Source organism: Petromyzon marinus, chromosome 43, assembly GCF_048934315.1.
Source record: "Petromyzon marinus isolate PM22_M1 ecotype Great Lakes invasive population chromosome 43, UKy_Petmar_22M1.pri1.0, whole genome shotgun sequence".
In the NCBI taxonomy this organism is placed as follows: Eukaryota; Metazoa; Chordata; class Hyperoartia; order Petromyzontiformes; family Petromyzontidae; genus Petromyzon; species Petromyzon marinus.
In genome coordinates this window covers 7,804,663-7,825,941 of record NC_133709.1, presented here as the reverse complement: position 1 = coordinate 7,825,941, position 21,279 = coordinate 7,804,663, and the positions used below count along the sequence as shown (strand labels likewise).

The 21,279-nt window shown below is 48.5% G+C and overlaps 1 protein-coding gene across 6 annotated transcripts in view; it reads right to left on the bottom strand.

Moving 5' to 3' along the window:
- LOC116951649 (uncharacterized) overlaps nucleotides 1-21,279 on the bottom strand; it is a 61,955-nt gene that overhangs the window by 7,671 nt on the left and 33,005 nt on the right. For 5 of the 6 annotated variants that reach the window (XM_032970437.2, XM_032970440.2, XM_032970438.2 and 2 more), the window contains exons 4-12: nucleotides 12,781-13,142; nucleotides 11,336-11,480; nucleotides 9,417-9,645; nucleotides 7,966-8,870; nucleotides 5,372-5,472; nucleotides 3,758-3,995; nucleotides 2,940-3,261; nucleotides 2,347-2,438; nucleotides 491-646 (exon numbers count right to left, since the gene is read on the bottom strand). In XM_032970437.2, the coding sequence (XP_032826328.2) occupies nucleotides 491-646; nucleotides 2,347-2,438; nucleotides 2,940-3,261; nucleotides 3,758-3,995; nucleotides 5,372-5,472; nucleotides 7,966-8,870; nucleotides 9,417-9,645; nucleotides 11,336-11,480; nucleotides 12,781-13,142 (2,550 nt within the window). The remainder of the gene's footprint in view (nucleotides 1-490; nucleotides 647-2,346; nucleotides 2,439-2,939; nucleotides 3,262-3,757; nucleotides 3,996-5,371; nucleotides 5,473-7,965; nucleotides 8,871-9,416; nucleotides 9,646-11,335; nucleotides 11,481-12,780; nucleotides 13,143-21,279) is intronic. The other variant, XM_032970444.2, reaches the window with a different exon arrangement.

Sequence of the window (21,279 nt, the reverse complement as noted above, 5' to 3'; positions counted from 1 at the left end):
TGAAACAATAACATTCTCACGACGTTTCGACTGCAACACAAGCAATCATCATCAGGTGTGAAAACCACAGCAAGAAAATTTGAAAAAAGTGGCTTTTTTATAACGTTAGCACCACGGAGAGCGATTTGACAGTTATTCAGATGGACGAGTCCATCTATTTTTTCAAATTTTTCTTGCTGTGGTTTTCACACCTGATGATGATTGCTTGTGTTGCAGTCGAAACGTCGTGATAATTTAATTGTTTTATATTTGAATTATTTTATTGTTTCCCTTCTACGTGACTTTACCGAAAGAACCAAGAATATGAATCCCTGCAGTTACGAAAGCTTTAGATCAAAATCCCTTACATCGGTAAACACCAGCATTGGCCGGGCATGGTTTTTTTCCAGCCACATCACCCTCTTTCAAAGGTTCTCTCTAACAGCACTTACCCCAACTGCCCGTGTAGGCAGACGTGGGTGACCCTGTGTCTTTGTGTATGAGCGTGCACCTCTGGGGAGGGAGTGCTGCTGCTGCCGACCCAGCCACGCGCTCGCAGACGTTCAACTTGTTCAAAGCGGCGTTGCACATCCCTCAATGGGATCTGCAGCAGCTCCCAGAAGCCGGCCAGGTCCTCATCAGTGGGGCGCAGCTCCGTTGATGGGTCCTGGTGCACAACGCACATTAATGTTGCACCGGCTCCCAGTGCATATCCGGATAGTGTAAAAATATCTGCCCATTAAACTGTTAACATTTTTTTTTATTTTACCAGGTAAGACCCACCAAGCTATACAGCTCTTTTTTGGATGCGACCTGGCCACAAATGATAGCTCAATGAAGTGGCTTATCGTGTGGAAATGTATAGCAGCCAAATACTCACAATGCATGATTTCAAATGTGCAGGGTAAAACCGGAGAACCCGGATAAAAACCCACACGACGGGGAGAACATGCAAACTCCACGCGTACCAGGTGAGGTAATTAACATCCCACCACTGTTGGCGCCCTATTAATACGCATGGCCTACGTAAACAAATGTCCGGTCTACTTGTACAAAACCCTCACACTCAAAGCGGACCTCGTGTAAGGGGATAATTTTCACTCTGCAGACAGCTCTGATGAGGACGTCCCGCATGTAAAAAAACACAAGAGTGGGGAGCGAGCCTTCTCGTACGCCGGGCCTAAGGCTTGAAACTCGCTTCCCAGCCAACTGCGTGCCAAGAAAAAAATCAAATATCTTGCGGAAACTTCTAAACTCTTACCTTTTAACCTGGATTTTAATGCGTAAACTCAGAATTAATAATATAATGCGCTGCTGGTCAACACTGTAAGCAGCAAAATATGTTACTTTTATATTTCGTAACGTGTATGCTGGAGGTGGTGTGAATGCGCATGCTGGAGGTGATGTGAATGTGAATGCTGGAGGTGGTGTGAATGTGCATGATGGAGGTGGTGTGAATGTGCATGATGGAGGTGATGTGAATGTGCATGATGGAGATGGTGTGAATGCGCACCCTGGAGGTGGTGTGAATGTGCATGATGGAGGTGATGTGAATGTGAATGCTGGAGATGATGTGAATGTGCATGCTGGAGATGATGTGAATGTGCATGCTGGAGATGATGTGAATGTGAATGCTGGAGGTGGTGTGAATGTGCATGATGGAGGTGGTGTGAATGTGCATGATGGAGGTGATGTGAATGTGCATGACGGAGGTGATGTGAATGTGCATGCTGGAAGTGATGTGAATGTGCATGCTGGAGGTGATGTGAATGCGCATGCTGGAGGTGATGTGAATATGCACGCTGGAGGTGGTGTGAATGTGCATGATGGAGGTGGTGTGAATGTGCACGCTGGAGGTGGTGTGAATGTGCATGCTGGAGGTGGTGTGAATGGGCATGATGGAGGTGATGTGAATGTGCATGCTGGAGGTGGTGTGAATGTGCACGCTGGAGGTGGTGTGAATGTGCATGATGGAGGTGGTGTGAATGTGCACGCTGGAGGTGATGTGAATGTGCACGCTGGAGGTGGTGTGAATGGGCATGCTGGAGGTGATGTGAATGTGCATGATGGAGGTGGTGTGAATGTGCACACTGGAGGTGATGTGAATGTGCACGCTGGAGGTGGTGTGAATGCGCACCCTGGAAGTGGTGTGAATGTGCTCGTTGGAGGTGATGTGAATGCGCACGCTGGAGGTGGTGTGAATGCACACCCTGGAAGTGGTGTGAATGTGCTCGTTGGAGGTGATGTGAATGCGCACGCTGGAGGTGGTGTGAGTGTGTATGCTGGAGGCAGAGCTGATGTTCAAATCGGGTTGATGGTGGTGGTGGTGGTATAATTGGGGCTGGACGTGCGTGTGGCTCTGCTCACCAGGTTGTCCTGACAAAGCCTCTGGAACTGCTGCCACTTCTGGGAGAGCAACAGTCGAGTGGAGCCCACGGCGCTGCGGATCACGCCCAGCGCTGCACAAGACAACCACAACCGCTATCAACGCCGCCTTCGCGGCATCAACTGAAGCCACTACCTGGCTAACTAATGCGGACGTAGACCCATGAGTTGCTATTCACCCAGCCGTATACAACAGACAGAGAGGATGAAACAAAAACGATTCCATCTGTTCGCAAAATGTATTCACTTAACTATTTGTTCATTAATTTACCAATTGATTGACTCATTTGACTACGTATGGTGCGAAATTAATTTAACATAGATACATATGTACATCACTCGGCTGCTCATTCACCCACACTTCCCCGTGCCGCCGTCTATGTATGGATGTATGTTGAACTTCTTTCGCACCGTACATAGCCAACCGCTCTAATCAGAGGTGCGGGAGAAGGACAACTAAACACAAAAAGCAGTTCTAAAGAAATTCGTTTTCAATCGAGATTTAAAAAGTGCAGAAGCACATCTGTGTGCACGGGACCACAATATCATGAGGAGCCGCAGGGTCACGGGGTCACCTTCCTCCGGCACGTCCGTGTCCTCCGCCAGGTCCTCTGCGTGGCGGCACAGCGCGTCGAGCCGCTGGCCCTCGGACCGCAGTCGCACCAGATACCAGTGGGCGTCCCTGGCCGCGGAGGTACCGGCCGTCGACGCGCCAGGGGAGGGGACCCCAGCGATGGGGATTCCCCCGGCCGGGGCCGCGGAGAGAAGGGGGCTGCGACTACGCGAGGCCCAGGGCCCCGGGGACACCGCAGGGCTTGGGGACGGGGCCCGAGTTGTCCCCTGCGCGTGCTTGTGCGTCTGGGTCTGCACGCTGCGAGAGTGGCACTGCCGTCCCTCCTACGACACACGTGGCGGCGCGGGCAACGGGACGGGAAAAACACACGGGCGAGAACACGATGACACAAAGAATGACAGAGGCAGATCACCCAGACCTAACCTAACTTTAATATAGCTCCAACCCCAACCCTAGACCTAATCGAATTTCCATACAGCCCCAGCCCTAACTCTACACCGAGCCTAGCTTTAAAATAGCCCAAGCTCCAACACAAGACCAGAATTGGCTTCACCATAGCGCTAAGATTGGTTGGTATTTGAACGAGTTTGAACGAGTTCAAATCCCAAACAATCCTAACTTTAATTTTGCTCTAACACTAAAATTAACCCAACTTTAACCCTAGCCCTAACCCTAGCTCTAACACAGCCCTAGCCCTGGCAGTAATCCTAGCCCTAACCCTCACTCTAACACAACCATAACTCCCGCCCTAACCCGAGCCCTTGCACAGCCCTAACCCTTGCCCCAACCCTCGCGCGAACGCGAGCGACGCTCTCCCACCCGTGGGTGCTGGCGGTAGCGAGGGCTGGCCGCGTGGCGTGAGCGGTGGGAGCTGCGGTGCGGGCTGTTGCCGGTGCCGCCGGTCGTGTTTGCCGACGACGAGGACGAGGGCCGCTCGGGAAAGCCGGGCCCGCCGGGGCTACGAGAGCTGCCCAGGATGCGTCTGGAGATCTCCTCCACCTCCAGGTCGGCCTGCACGCTCGTCGCCACGCTGTTGGAGCGAGTGTTGCGCCCGCATCTGCACGTACACGCGCACGCACGCGCATACGCACAGCGCGTGCACGCTTACACCGGCAGTTCTCAACCAGTGGGTCGCGCCGCACCCGGGAGGGCACAGGCTGCGGGATGGACACTGTGCAGAAGACACCTCCGATTAGCAACATACATACGTACACACAAACGTAGGATGTGCATGTGGAACGGCAGGGCTGCTCGGCGGTGACAGAACGCACTCATGGACAACGTGAAACAACTGCCGTACTAACACTGCACTGGCTAAATGCGTGGGCAACAGTGACTCGTGTGCGACAAGAGACATTTGTGTCGTGAGTTTGGCTGGTGGGGGAGGGTAAGGACCAGTGGTCTTTTGGAGGCTGCCAAACCAAAAAGGTTGAGACTGGCCAGCGAGTGTCCATCATAATTTAATATTCTTACCATGTTTCCCATGCAGCGCAACTCGAGGAGCCAGAGCAAAGGGGTATTTGATTCAATTACTCACAAAGGAAGTGGTTGCAGATCAAACACAATGCTCGAAAACAAAATAAAAACAGAAAAAAACACGAAAAAAATGAGTGAACAAAATTGAAACGCTGAGCTGTCTCCGCTCTTTTTTGTTTTGTCCACTCCGTTTGAGTAACTCCTACGCTATCATGCCCCGGCACGGTGCACATGGGGGGTGGGTTAGGCCAGCACCATGCCTGACTGCCTTTGTCTTCTCAGTGCTGAAATGTTACACGCTGTACCAGGTGCTCGTTTAAAGACAAGTGGAGACAAAGACAAAGATCCCCCGTTAAAGCCTGAATAGACTGTTGGGGCAAGTGCTGTTCACGAACACCTATGAAGACTGGTACGGCACGAGGGGGTGGGTGGGTGGCCAACACCACGCCCGGCCGCCGTTATCCGCCCAGTGGTGATATTTAAACACCGCACCAGGTACTATTTTTTGCTGAGTTGACCTAGGTGAGGCCCATGACTGGTTCAGATAATCGTGACTGGTGTTGGCCATGAGCGTAAATCGAACTCAGGTCACCGGGCTCGTAGCATCAGAGGGATAACCACGACGCTACACCTCCCCACATGAATAAAAAGACAAAGATCCCCTGAAAAGTCTTAAAAGACTGTTAGGGCAAGTGCTGTTAGTGAGTAGCACCTATGAAGGCTGACACGGCACAGGAGGGGGTGGTTGGCCAGCACCACACCCGGCCGCCTTTGTTTCCCCAGTGGCGATGTTTACACACCGCACCAGGTACTCATTGCATACAACAAGGTACGCATTTTAAGGTCGAGTTGATTCAGATGAGGCAACACAGAATCCCCAAACCTAGTGCAGCTTCAGGCAATAGAGACGGGGATTGAACGAATTCCTCTCCACAATCATCACTCGCCGATCCTCACCTCCGGTCCTCCTCCACCTGCACACCAATGGACTGGTACCTCCCAACGGGAGACGGAACCGGGGTGCAGACTTCTTCCTCCACGCTGTCCGGCGTGTCCACCTGGTGGCGACGCAGAGACCGGCTCATCGTCAACGACAACCATCGATGGCAGTCAACAACATCCATCGACGCCAGCCATCAACAACCATCAATGACAACCATCAATGCCAGCCACCAACAACCGTCAACAACAACAACCATTAACGCCAGCCATCAACAACCATCAATGACAACCATCGATAACAATCTCCATCTCATCTGCATCTCTCTCTCTCTCTCTTCCAATCATCTCCATCTCTTGTCTACAGCTATTCCAGGCACTCTGTAAAGTGGATTACAAACGCCACAGTGAGCTGTGAATTATCACACAGCGAGTTGTAAAACCCAGGAACACAATGTTTATCAGAAGCGATTAATCTTACAATATGAAGAAACATTTCATGTTCGTGGGCGGCATTGCCGCTCACGACCGAATTGCATGGGGAACTGCACATCCTCATGCAGGCGCTGTGTGTGCACGTGCCAGCCCAAAAGTCCTCGTGTGGGGAGTCGCTTTTACTAGGGCTGAACGATTTGGGGAAAATATCTCATTGCGATTTTTCAGACAGATATTGCGATTGCGATTTGATTTGCGATTACATTTTATAAAGTCAAGCTGCAGTTAAATATTCACTGTGTAATAGATATAAAACATGTGATGGAGCATTACCACATGATACCATCAAAATATGAACTGCTCTATATACTCTAATGCAGGATGAGAACTTAAAACATTAATTGCTTCCAACATGTATTTATTAAAATGTTTTTAATTGAAATAGAACAATCAAACATAGAACAATTAAGTTCAATAAATAAAGTAATAATAATAAAACATAAAACAATTCCAATAAAAAAGTAATAGGACTTTTCAAATCGCAAAGTAATCGCAGCCTTTGCGATTTGCTAATCGCATTGTTTCAAATTGCGATTTCGATTTGAAATCGCTTAATCGTTCAGCCCTAGCTTCTACCCAACAACGCGCATAGCCCCTTTCCCCTCTGGTGAGGATGCTACAGACAAGACAAAAGCACGCAAAGCCGAACTCGGTTTCAACTAAACTATTTTTTTATTTACCGGGTAAAGCTCACTGAGCTATCAACTAGTTTGCAGAGGCGACCGTGCCACATGCGATAGCTCATCGAAGTGGGCGATAGTCGCAGCCAAATATTCGAAATGTTGAGGAGGGGGGGGGGGCAAAAGCGGAGGAATCCATAAAAAAATCTGCACGACCATCCCAGAGGGAGAGAACACGCGAACTCCAAATAGACAAATAGACAACAGGAGAGGGAGATAACTACTCCTCGGCACCGCAGAGTCAAAGCCAGAATTATGGATAAGCCAGAAAGGCTACCGAAAATAAATTCATTAAAAAATCCATTAAAAAATAAACCACACGAGTAAAAAGCAGACTAAGCTGCACACGATAGAATGCAGCAGAATGCTCTATGCAAATCATGAGTATGAAATTCTATATGCGCTTAGTAAGGCTAGGAGGTGTAAGACGCTATGAACCACTATTGACATGTAAATGTGCATGAGTAATTCTAAAGCCATGGTCTATTAAGCACTAATCTGTTGTGTGGGATTTGCACACTAACCTGCACACACACTCACCTGCATACTCTCACACACTCAATAAGACGCTTGCACACAAATGAAGTGACGTAATGGTGTCACTCGGGTGTTCGCGCCAGCTACTGTTACAGGAGTGCAACTGTGCGTCCTGGAATCTCTCTCTAGCACCAGAGTAAGTACGGCATGTCAGCCAGCCCGAGGGGGCATAGTCCTGGTGATAGCCTGAGAGAGGGCAAGTGAGGACGTGGTAGCCTGAGTGGGGCACGTGATGCTCAGTCGAGATCCTTCGGGAAAGGTCTCAAAGGGGGCGTGGCCGAAGGCGGAGCGAGGCCACGCCCAGGAGCATCAAGGGGCAGTCCCGAGAGTGTTCTTTGCTCATCGGTGGAATCAAGCCTGGGTCCCGCGTCTCGTCGTCTCCGGGTCTTCGTCTCGAGTTAACTCGCTACTGACATAGCCACATCACCTACTAGAGAACCTGAGTTACGTTCAGTGTTATCCGCTAGGGAAGTTGTTAAATAAAAGTGTTGCCTCCCAGTCCAGAGTGTGTGCCTCCGTGTTGAACACTACACAAACACACACACACCTGCATGCTCACAAAAGACAAAGATCCCCCTGAAAGCCTTAACAAACTGTTGGGGCAAGTGCTGTTAGCGAACACCTATGAAGGCTGGCACGACACATGAAGGGGTGGGTGCCAGCACCACGCCAAGCCGCCTTTGTCTCCCTCGTGGTGATGTTTACACACTGCACCAGGTACTCACTTGAGGCTGAGTCGACCTAGGGGAGCTCAGGACCGATTCAGATAATTGTCACTGGTGTTGGTTGTGAGCGGGAATCGAACTCAGGTCGCCGGGTTTGTACCGCGGCCACTCACACAGACACACACACACACAGACAAACACACACATACCTGCACGCTCGTACTCACACACGCACCTGCACACCCACGGAGAGACGCTCGCTCCTCTGCGACACCTCCGTCATGGCCGAATCCTCCGACGCGACGCTCCCCGCGTGTCCGCGGCTCCTCGCCCTGCCCTCTGTGCCGCTCGACGGGCCGCTCGAACTACCGCCGCCACCACCGCTCCCGACTCCAACTCCCGTTCCAGCACCACCAGCAACGCCAGCAGCGCCCGCAGCAGGAGCACCGATAGCTCCAACATTGGCGGCGCCAGCTGCATTCGTTGCAGAAACTCCACCACCACCACCACCAGCAGCGGCAGAGGCGGCCGCCACTCCGTCAGCAGCGCTAGCAGCCATGGCCCGGGCACTGTCGAGGCTGTCCAGAGAGTCGCTCAACTCCCACGAGCTCCCGTCAGCCGCCGGGCTCTTTGCCGACAGCTTCACGGTGCCGGCGACGGCGGCGGCGGCGGTGGCGGCGGCGGCGGCGGCGCCGCCCGACGGCCAGCGCTCCCTGTCGCGCGACTTCTCCGAGGCGCGGCGCTGGCTGTGCCTTCGCTCGGGTGGCCCGCCCGAGATGGGGCCTCCTCCTGACCCTCCGCTGCTTCCTCCTCCTCCGCCGCCACCGCCTCCGCTGCTGCCGCCCTGCTGCTGCCCACGCTCGGAGGGTGGTGGAGCCGCGGGGGTCGTAGGAGGTTGCGCAAGAGGGCCACCTCCTGCTGTTGCTGCTGCCGCGGACGACGTCGAGGCTGCCACGGCGGCCCCCGAGCCGCCGCCCTTGGCGCCGCCGCCCTTGGAAGTCCGGGGCGCGTCATCCTGCGTCGACTCGGTGCTGCTCTGCGTCGACACGGACGTGGACGCCTTGGCAGCAAATGAGCGGTGCGATGACTTCAGCGGGAGTGGAGGGAGAGACTTGCGGCACACGGTGGCGTACGTGGCCACTGGCGGGTAAGAAGAGGCGTGCGCGAAAGAGCGCAAATGCAAAAAAAAGACGCGACAACAACAATTTTCGATGTACAAACGATAATTTTAAAAAATTACTGTTTAGTACAATTGGTAAGGTTCACGTGATGAGTGTAAGCCTGCTGGTAAGGAGCAGTGTTACTGCGTGATTTTACCCAATTAAGAAATGTTTACAAATTTGGCAAACATGGGGACCGTGGCGCCAGCACAATAGGCGTCTTTGGAGATTTTATATCCACGGTTAATACACCCACAGAATGAATCAGAGCAGCCGCGAGGCCCAAACTGAAAACCTCCGCCACGTGTGGCAAACACGCTCCTGCTGCTTGGGTCAGGTCACGTGCTTCAAATGAGGCATTAGACATGGCCTCGTCTAAATCCGAGCAGTCGGCCCAGGCTGTCCACAGAATCAACTGAATATTTATTTAGACTGGAGGAATCCGATGAGCGATCAAGCTCTATTTGACAAATGCCCAGTAGGGCCACAGATGTCCAGTAGGTCACAGATGTCCACACCGACTCACTCGGAGCGGGCGACTTGGACGCGCTGCCCCCAATTTTTCCCGATGGGCCCGTTGCTGCCGCCGCCGCCGCTGCCGCGCCTTCCTCGCCGTCTTCGCAGCCGGCCTGGATGGCGAAGAGATAGCTGTGGCGCCGGGTGCGCATGCAGCGAGGCAGGTCCAGCGCCTCCATCGCCTGCGAGCCCCTGGGACCTAGGCCCTGACCGGCTCCAGGCACGGCCAGCTCTCGGCTCTAGGAGGCAAACAGAAATGAAATATATCAACGCAATCATGGGACCTCTTTTGCCAGTACTAAAATATAAGAATGGGGTTTTCCCCTTTTATCTGGCAACAAAACAGGTGTTAAGTTGTTAAAACACCAAACTGAAACCTTTTGTTGCCAGATAAAAGGGGAAAAACCTATTATCATATTTTGGTACTGGCAAAGGAGGTCCCATGATGTAGATGCTCACCCGAGCTCTCATTACCCTGATAGTGGCATTGTCTTTGGGCTGTTCGCCTTTTGGCGTCCTCTAGTCTCTGGTGTGGACCAATCAGTTTCAAAGACAATGCATATATTATCAGAGTATGTTTTTTGTTTGCATTTTGCCCACAAGTACTGTGCTTAATGCAGACATGATTCCTTGTACAAGGTTTTAGTTTGATGTTTTAACAACTTAACACCTAAATTTTGATTTAAAGCTTTCGTGACTGCAGGGATTCATATTCTTGGTTCTTTCGGTAAAGTCATGTAGAAGGGAAACAATAAAATAAAAATAAAAAAATAATAAAAATATAAAACAATAAAATTCTCACGACGTTTCGACTGCAACACAAGCAATCATGATTGCTAAGCCAGAATCATTGGAAGGATTTGATAAACCATTTCGGGTCTGAATTGATTTTTCACGCTTACGGTGGCTTTCAGACCGCATCCATTATTTTTGTCTTCCCCCTCCTCTTTTCCGAACATAGATGGACTCGTCCATCTGAATAAACTGCCAAATCGCTCTCCGTGGTGCTAACGTTAAAAAAAACGCCACTTTTTTCAAATTTTCTTGCTGTGGTTTTCACACCTGATGATGATTGCTTGTGTTGCAGTCGAAACGTCGTGAGAATCTTATTGTTTTACATTTTTACTATTTTATTGTTTCCCTTCTACGTGACTTTACCGAAAGAACCAATAATATGAATCCCTGCAGTCACGAAAGCTGTAAATCAAGAGGTATGGCTCATTATAAATCCGTGACTGGGTGAATGCTCAGGATTTCTCTGCGCTGCCCTCTGTTGACCACAACGCATCCTTGCAGCAGTTGACAGCACCAGTTGTACGCGCGGCGATGATCCGCCGATCCAGGCACTCTCTCCAGGCTCAAGCCTGCTTAGACCTCTGAGATATGACCAGATCAGATTAGGTCTGGGTGATCTGGTCCAGAAGCATATGTAGAAAAATTGCTTCCCAAGGTGAGGGGTGGAGGGGCCTGGCAGTGCTACCAAAAATTCCAATGCTTTTTTCTTTTAAAACAGGGCCCCCTCCATTGATCAATAAAATCATTGCATGTCTTTTCCCTGGTGGATATCAACAAGATACGAATTTTATGGATCACGAGGCGGGAGGGGGGCAATCGCCCCCATCGCCCCCACCTTCCATCCACCACTGATGGGCACCTCCGTTGGAGCTATGTCACTGCAGCTATGCACTTTTAAACGATCGAGATTGAAAACTAATTTCTTAAAAACTGCTTGTTGTGTTTAGTTTGCTGCCCTTCCCCCGCGCGCCTCCGATTAGCACGGTTGTCTACGTAAGGTACGAAAGAAGCTCCACATACATACACACACACACACTTGCACTGATCAGGTCACAGGTCAAAAGCACAGCTGGCGGCGGGGCGGTGGGCGGTGGGGTGACACAAAACGATAACGAAGTGGCTGCTTGTGCCCACCTGACCGTGCCGGCTCAGTTGGCTGTGCTGGCCCCAGGTGTTTCCCTTGCTGTGCGAGTGCCCGTCCTGCGCCGTGGAGATCCCCACCTGGTCCAGGCTGTCCAGACTCCGGTTCAAGCTCGCCTCCTTGAGCAGCCGGGGACAGCTGAGACACGCAGGCACACAAAGACAAAAATCAACCCGTGTAGCTTACGTACAGACCTCGGGGGGCGACGGCGGGGGGGGGAGGGGGGAGTAAGTGCTGTTAGCGAGCGCCTCAACGAAGGCCAGCTGGGCGCACGAGGAGGGTGCGGCTGTTTCCAACGCCATGCCCATCCATATTTGTCTTCCCCAGTTCTGATTTTTACACATCACACCTCATCGGCACTTGATGTAAGGTTCGCAGGACGCCGTTACACTACCACTCCACACACGCGCACGCACACACACACACAAACGCGCAATTACACACCAATGCAGCTGGAATGAGGTTAAGTTATCTTCCTGGCCCGGTGGCTTAGCTATCGAGTGTGCAAGCCGTGCAGACTGCATTGTGGTCCTGCGGCCAGAGGGGCACAGGTGCTGGGCTACAAAGACGGGGGAGAAAATTGGATAGGGAGCCAGCATTTCATTTAGTGCACCAGGGCCATGCCCTTCGTCCTTGTTCGAGCTTCAAGCCACCTTGAGAACCATCTCGCCCGTGTCGTCCTCCGCGCCTTCCCTCCCCTCTCTCCGCTCCCTCTACTGGCTTCCCATGGCCCGCAGGGTCAGCTGTAAGATGACCTGCCTCTGCCACGGTACCTCGACTTCGGGTTGTTTCACTGCGACTTTCTTCACTCCTCTCACCCTGCACTCCAGCTCGGGCTAGAACTCTTCGCAGCAGCGTGGCTCACAACCTCCTCCACTCTGCACAAAGGACCGGGACCATCATCACTGCCGCTCGCCATGTCTCCGTGGCAGCCCTCGCTGTGTGGAACGCGGCCATCATCGTCCCACTGCGCATTCCCAGCAGCAGCGTTCAACCTACGCTGACTTTGAATAGACACTTGAAGAGCCCCCTCTGTGTGTATATTTAACTTCTTTTGCACTGTATGTAGCCAACCATGCTAATCGGGAGGTGCGGGGGAAGGACAAAATAAACACAATAGGCAATTCTAAATAACGGAATTTTCAATATAGATAGAAAAGTGCATAGCTCCAGTGGCTTCCTAATATCGGAAGGAAGAGCGTTCCAGACGGCCGCGGAAGCACATCTGACAGCGCACGATGCAGTGACCGTCTTTGTTCGATGGCTAGCCAAGGATGACCGGAGTTTGGATGATTGCCTATGCTCCTCTATCATCTGGCTTTCAGTCATTTATGTCCGTGAAATATTGTGCGCCCTCTCGATTGCATTATCATTACATATTAAAAACGGACTTCCTGTCTGTTCATTACTTATTCTTTATCTTCTGATGGTGGCTTACCCCATTGATGGAGGCCGCCTCAACGAGGAGCGGCGGTGGTGCGGTGGCACCTCCGATGCACCACCACCACCACTGCCACCACCGCTACTCCGGCTGCCCACTCTGTGCAGCTGCTGGTGGTTGTGGTGCTGGTGGTGCGGCGGTGGCGCGGCGCTAGAGAATGAGGCACCCCCCCGCTGCTGCCGCTGCTGTTGCTGCTGCTGCTGCTGGTGGTGATGATGTTGATGGTGGTGATGGTGGGGAGGGTCGCCCTCCATCGCCATCATGTAGCTGCCACTGCGCATCCGGCGGCACGGGATGGGGGCGACGGTTTCCGGGTGGGAGGGAGCGCAGCACCGCGGCGGGGCGTCATCGTGCGGGACCTGCATGGGGACACAGCGGAGGGACGAGCAGGTGGGGCGAGCAGAGAGACACGCACGTGGACGCGTGCTCACACACACACGTGAACACACAAACAAGCAGATAAGGCACGTGGACAAGCAGGTTGACACGCAGGTTGAAGCAGATAAGGCACGTGGACAAGCAGGCTGACACGCAGGTTGAGGTGTGGACAAGCAGACTAAGACACAGATAAAGGTCCGGAAAGACATGTGGAGAAGCAGACTGACATACAGATAGATGTGCGGATAGACACGTGGACAGGCAGATTGACACAGATAGACGTGCGGGCAGATGTGTGGACAAGCAGACTGACACACAGATGGACGTTTGAATAGACACGTAGACAAGCAGACTAACAAACAATGCATGCACAAACACAGATAAAAAAAGAGACAAGATCTCCCATATATAGCCATAACAGACTGTTGGGGCAAGTGCTGTTAGCGAGCATGAAGGCTGGCACGGCACACTAGGGGGTGGGTGGCCAGCACCAAGCCCAGCCGCCTTTGTCTCCTTAGTGGCGATATTTACACACCGTGCCAGGTACTCATTTGAGGCTGATTCGACCTAGGGGAGGCCCAAGACCGATTCATATAATAGTCACTGGTGTTGGCCGTGACCGGGAATCGACCCTGGGACGCCGGGTTCGTAGCGCAGCGCGCTAACCACTGCACTGCACACACTAACACGTCAACCAACACACAGACAGGCAGACAGACGAACATGCAGAGAGACACGCATATGTGCACATGGACAAGCGGGCATGAAGGACAAGTGGATAGACAAACATGAAATCTGTACAGAAATACAGTCAGAAAAGGAAGTTGGTCATTCAATCGGCCATTCAGGACAGACACTCTATCCTCAAGGTGATGAAGTACGTACACTCCCTTCTGGGTTCGCTGGGCATGGGATGATAAAAGAGGGCTCACTGGGAATGAGGTAATGAAAGAGGTATCTCTGGACGTCTCAAGAGACGCTCGTTTGGGGGTGTAAAGTGCGAGGCTCTGTGAACAGCAGCAGCAGGAATCTGAAATTGATACCTTGATCGGCAGATTGTAATGATTTTCCAAAACCAGCTCAATCCGGCTGCCTTGCGCTAATTTTACCGTGCACGAGATGTATTACAAACACACAAGCACGTACACATTGATATCCTATATACAGGTACTAGCTTTACTACCCGGCTTCGCCCGGGACTTGGATTCTTGTCTTGGATTCATTTCATATTCCCTCATATGTCACTGAAAAACCCTGAAAAAAATTTATGCTTGCAAGAAAGAAAAAAGCCAAAACAATAAATGTAACTAATTCAGTCATCACAAATTATATATTCATAGTGTAATTATTTAAACACTTGGCCATACACAACATTTTTGTTTTATGTTTCTTCATCGGTGAGAATGTATAATTTAGTTGGATCCTTTGCTCTTGACATTCCAACATACAGCTGTCCATGTGAGAAGCGTTTGTCTGTCAAATCCAAGCCCGTAACTTTAAGTGACTGTCTCTGCGATTTATAAAGGGTGATTGCAAATGCAAGCCGAACAGGAAAATGTAATCGTTTGAATGAAAATGGCAAATAAGTTGGATTCAATGGAATCCTTGGAATGAAGACGTGCTCGCCTTCAAATGGACCAGTTAGAATCGATGCCTCGATGACATGAGCATTTAATGCATTCACTGTCAGTCTTGATCCATTACACAGTTTTGGTGGGTCAAAATTTCTTAAGAGCATGATGGGAGATCTAACTTTCAGCACTAATTTGTGTGGCGGAATTCCGTTTGGATTCAAAGAAATCAAAAATTCTACCGGATAGCTTGTCGCTTCGTCTTCATTCATACATTTGTCAATGGAGAAGAATGTTCGTGAAAGTGCTTGAATCATTTCTTGAATGGATTTGTTGATTTCCTCAACTTTGACGTTTCGTGGTGTCAGAATTGCACGTTCCTTAAGCCATTTGCTATTCAGAAGATTTGCTCCGATGTTTGGTTACACGCAATTGATGAGACTCTTCAGAGTAAGATACATTTTGCAGAATTCTTTGGAGAGCTTGATTTTTCCAGTTTCAATTTTTGCTTCCTTGCCGTTGCCAATGTTGAGCAAATACTCATAAAAATTATTGGAGTCATAGCTATCGGATTGTTGAACTCTCATGTTGGTCGTGAGCTTCATTGTTGAGATGTCTCTCTAAAGCTGTGATGATTTCAGGCAGGCTTTGATCTCATCAACCATCGTGCCTCTTGGAATCACTTGTAACGTTTGGCGAAAGTTACCAACAAGGACAACAATCAAACTGCCCTTAAGATTTTTGTTGCCGCGAATGTCTTGCAGTGTTCTGTTGACTGCCTCAAATCCGTGCTTATGCATCATCGAGATTTAATTCCAGAATAACGCTTTAGCTTCCAGCAGTACTTTGGCCTTTTCACTTCCTTTCTTGATGTTGCAAATGGGCGCTTCATTATGGACCAAGTCAATCGAGATTTGAAGCGTTGAATGCGTTGTTCGTCCACCAGTCATCAACGTTGCAGCGATGCCAGAAGATGCAATAGCAAGTGCAATCTTCAATCTCCTCTGATGAGGGCCAGCAAAACATTGATCAAAAAGTATTTCCGGTTCCTCCAGGCGCATCGATGAAAATTACTTCGCCTTCGTTGGTGTAATGTCGTCGTAGAACCTCTTGATAAATCGTCTGTTGCTCTGCATTCAACAGTGGCTCGTTCTGCGTGACGTAATCCAGCATTCTGTCAGTCCTATGACAACTCTCGAAGCATTTCTCGAGTCATGTTCACTTCTTGCTGTTGTGAAGGACTTGTCATGCCGTTCTCCGACAAAGACTTTCCAATCATCTCCAAAACTTAATCTTCAATCATGATAAGTGCCTCATTATAGATGTCATCAGTAAATTCCAAAGTAATTTGAGGATTATCCCGTCGAAGTCTATTGTGGCTCTCCCAAAGTTATTTAGGATTTGATGGTTCACAAAACAACAGGATGACTGCGAAGAGAGTTCTAATTTTTGATGGTGATTTCGATTCCTTCGCTTCCTTCAATGTCTCGTGCCATTGATTGTCGTTCTCTAGTAGTCCCAATGGCAGGCAAGCTTCATGATACGTTTCGTGTTCAACTCCATTGACTGTTCGGAGATCTTTTGATTTAAAGCTTTCGTGACTGCAGGGATTCATATTCTTGGTTCTTTCGGAAAAGTCACGTAGAAGGGAAACAATAAAATAATAAAAATATAAAACAATAAAATTCTCACGACGTTTCGACTGCAACACAAGCAATCATCATCAGCTGTGGTTTTCACACTGATGATGATTGCTTGTGTTGCAGTCGAAACGTCGTGAAAGTTGTATTGTTTTATATTTTTATTATTTTATTGTTTCCCTTACGTGACTTTACCGAAAGAACCAAGAATATGTCCGGAGATCCTTGAAGCAAGTTGGGCCTTTGACTTTGTGCAACAACATTCTCAAGTAGTAGCAATCGAAGTTTCTCATGTGGACTGTGTAAACACGGCCAAGAGCATCGCCAGATCGAATGCCGACATGTCCTTCAACAATTGCACCTTGTTTGCGTCGACTGCAGACTTTCTTTGACTTGTCCCATGTGTAATACTTCGGAACGTCGCAATAGAGCAGTGTTGTTGCAAAATCGTCCGTTTTGCATAGCTCCAAGAATCCTGTCAATATTGTGTTTGGTGGATTGGGCAGAAGATTTTGCAAATTGCCTTGGTTAAAATAGATGCGCTGACCATTTCCGAGGTGAACATGAAGATGCACGACTGTTGGGTATCGTTCATGGATCGAAAATCCGAAAATTCGCTGTGCCGCTTCATGACTGGAGATGCACCGGCCTGCCTGGTACTCCGAGATCTCATCAATTTCGGCATTGTTACGTGTTGCAGTAAAGACTCCTTGATTGGATCCCTTGTGGACATGCTTGAGGATGTATTTAATCGATTTCATTGAGTTGCAGCACTCAATGTTGATGTGGGCATCGAACATCTTCAGAAGCAAAGGACTGTATGGAACGATCCAGAGTAAAAAGGTGTCAGTTTTGTTGCCAGAAAAAAGGGGAAAAACTCCTATTATTACATTTTGGTACTGGCAAAGGAGGTCTAATCATGTAGATGCTCACCCCGAGCCCTCATTACTTTGATAGTGCATTGTCTTTGAGCTGTACGACTTTTGGCGTCCTCTAGTCGAGCACCAATTGGGTCGAGGTTCAAAAGAAAGCCGTCCCTTTGTGTGGACCAATCAGTTTCAAGGACAATGCATATATTATCATAGTGTGTTTTTTGTTTGCATTTTGACTGCAGGTATTGTGGTTAATGCAGACATGAATTCTCGTAAAAAGGTTTCAGTTTTGTTGCCCAAAAAAAAGGGGAAGAAACCCTATTATTACATTTTGATACTGGCAATGGAGGTCTAATGATGATGATGGTTGTCGTTTGTCCACCATCTTCAGGTTTACGGCGATGATACAATGAGTAGCCGTCTGTTAATGTTTGCGTTTCCTTGATGAATTCACGTCGAAATATCTTGCTGCACATCTTATCCTTCGTGCATGGAGACTGCCAATTGTCGTAAAGCTCCTTATCGGTATCGGGAATTTCAGTAGAGATGATGTCGTCGATTTGATTTGTTTTGAGTCCATTCGTCAACCAAATCAAAATGTGTGCATGTGGAAGACCTCTCTTTTGCCACTCGACGGAATAAAGCCAATATTTAACCGAGCCAAAAACTTCGCCTTTGATGAGAACATTCATGAATTTGATGAGCTTCTGCTGGAAAATTCTTGCCACCAAATCATGTCGGTCTGTTTTTGATTGGCCGTTAATCAAATTATCTTCCATCTCATTGCAATGAGGATTGAACGTGTACGTGATGAATGATGACGGCTTGCCTCCATGACAAACGTAGGTGATGGCGTCTTGTGCATATTCATGCATGTTTTGTGGCCTTCCGGTATATGTTGATGGCAGAATCACTAACTTGCCGTGATTTTCTGCATTGCCATTGTTCACAATCGCATCTTTCAAGTGAATGTAATCATCGACACGAAGCTTCTTTTGGTTCAATCGGATGATGAGCAATCTTTCAGTCTCAATCTTGGCATACATGTCAACCAAATATTGATGCAGTAACTGTCGGTAATTTAGCAATCGGTTCTCATTCGACCGCATCATCAATCGATAGGCGTAATACGACATTGCCGACACCATTTTGTTGGCTTTATTTTACATTCCTGGCTGAACTTGATTGATGTTGATGGCATATCCGTCCTTGCCACATGGAAACATCAGCGGATATTGCAAAGCGTCATACAAAATGTGCATCTCGGAAATACTCTTAAGGTCCTTGTTATGCATAGTCAAAACAATATCGCGCTTTTCAAAATAATTTCCAGCAATGATGATGGCGACTTCATTGACTACGGTGCTTAAAGACACGTGCATGGCCTTGTGCTGGTTTCTTGTTTGCCTTAATGACAATCTTTAGGTCTTCACTTGGATTATCGTGAAGTGCCATTTTTAATTGCAGCATCTTTTGCAAGGAAGCGATCAAACTTTTGTTGGTGGCAGGAATCACAGCACAACGACGTTGCGCTTCTGTTTCTTCGTCGCCAAGAAAGTAAATTCGTAGGAACTTTGACTCTTCGTTGGGCAACGATAGGAGAGAGAGCCAGCCTTGTGGTGCACTTCATCTTGAATTTAAAAAGTTGGCATGAATCCAGTAGGCATTGGCACAGATGTTCCAAACGAAGTAATTTGAAAACTGCAATTGTATTTGCAGATCAGGCTTAGATATTCTTTCGACTCTGGATGATCACCATTCATAAGGCTCTTCAATGGCTCTGGCAATTCCGGAAGCTCTGGAAACCAAATCTTTCGACCGGAACAGGACAATCCTGGTGTCTCGCCTTCAAGCTTCAGCGCATCGCAAAAAGTGCACTTCACAGTCATGCTACCAATGACAATCAGAGGAAAGTTTGAATAATCCAATTCAGGATCATAATTGAATGCTTCGTCCTTCAAATATAGCCAGTTTCTTGCCCGTGAGGTGCCTTGTCGAATTCTCTCTTGCTGGAGTCGATCTCTGCGAGCCTCAACAGTTTCAGCCAAAATTCGTTTCTGGTGAGCAATTAAACCACTTTGAATTCGTTGCTGTTGCTGCTCCTCGCTTTCAATAGCTCTCGAGTTTGAAGCTCGTTGCTTCATTTTGTAGCAGTTCGCAATCGTTGTTCAGCAAGTCACGCCTCTGTTTCCTCAGCAGTTTCGTTGCTTCGTCGAAAAGCTTGTTGAGTTTTGTGTGCTTCATGTGCTTGTGATCTTTTCTCTTCCGATTGTTCGGCTCGTGACAGCTTTTGATGTTTTGTGTTCATTTGAGTTTGATAAAAAAAAATGGGTCTCTTCTTTTTGGGCATTGCTGTCAAAAATATTCGTCGAGTATAAGCAACGAAATGTACGGAATGTATGGAATCTGTAGGGAATGTCACAAAAACGTTATCAAGCAAACATTCAATTTTTACTCTATGTTGATTCGGCTCAGCAATATTGATTTACCTTAGTGTTTCTTTCATCTAAAATCTCTAAAAGTTTCCTTCAATTTACACAAACTTACATTGTAAATCTTTCACTAATGAAACACGCGATGAGGAAACACAACGTTAGGACACTTTTACAATTATAAGAATCTCTGACTGAACAATATTCTTAGGAATGAACGTCGCCAGATTCTTTTTCTAAATCGGATGTTTTTCACTCAAGGAAATTCAACCTGAACCCACTTATACGTAAGGTCGATTTTGGCAACTCGGGAAGGGAATGACGTAGCGAGCTGAAAATAGTCGCGTTCACTTAGAAATTCCAGACAGCATAAGCTGTGCAAATTTCATGACGCCAGAGCTCAGCGTTCGAGAGTTTTTGCTGCTTCACACAAAGAAACAGATGTGCTTTCTGCTTTATAATTAAGATTACATGTATATATGAAAATATGGATGCAAAAGCTATTTATTCATGCACATGGACAACGATGTTGGTAGATTTATTTTTATCTCATAAATATACTACGTAAATAATACAAAGTATAACATGTTCAGTGCAAATGTACACAATGGTAGCAATAGGTGCTTGTTTGTACACTACAATACACATATTGTGCACGCTAAAATATACGTAAAAATGCAGATAACGCACACGCACAATGATATTTATTTATACGCCTGAAAACACAACTCACCTACAGGTCACAATACACCATAGATCCCCGGACAGCCTTTAACAGACTGTTGGGACAAGTGCTCTGAAAGAGCACCTATGAAGGCCAGCACAGCACACAAGGGGCTGGGTGTCCAACACCACGTCAGGCCGCCTTTGTCTCCTCAGTGGCGATGTTTACAGGTCGCACCAGGTACTTAACTGAGACTGAGTCGACCTATGGGAGGCCCTGGACTGATTCAAATATTTGTAACTGTTATTGGTCGTGAGCATAAATCGAACTCTGGTGACCTGGTTCATAGCGCAATATACTAACCACTGCGCCATTATACACACACACATATCTCACCACAAATGCAAAGGCAACGAGGCCTAAAGAGGAAGGTGCGGGGTCTAAAGAGGAAGGTGCGGGGCCTAAAGAGGAAGGAGCAGTTGTCACGAGAGAGGGGCATGGTCTAAACAGGAAGGAGGTGAGGCCTGAAGGAGGAAGGGGCAGGGCCAAAAAAACCCCATGATTCTGAAAATATTACTAAAAAACCTGAATTCAAATGTAGAGGAGAGCTTCAAAGTGCACGAGACAACAACAATTAAATCCTATGTGTAGGGGACTGTAAGGAGAACGTGTTAGAGTGTACACGCTCAAAGGCGGAGCCAGGATTTTCAGGTAGGGGGGGCAACCCCTCCAGCAATGAAAAGCGATAAGAGTTGTTAGTAAGTAAGGACTTCTTCTTTGGTTCTTTCGGTAAAGTCACGTAGAATGAGAATAAAATAATAAATTGATAAAATAAAATAACACAATAATATTCTCACGACGTTTCGGCCACAACACAAGCGGCCATCATCAGGTGAAGGGGGCGAGACTGTCTGGTAGGACACTCCAGCGCTGTCCTAC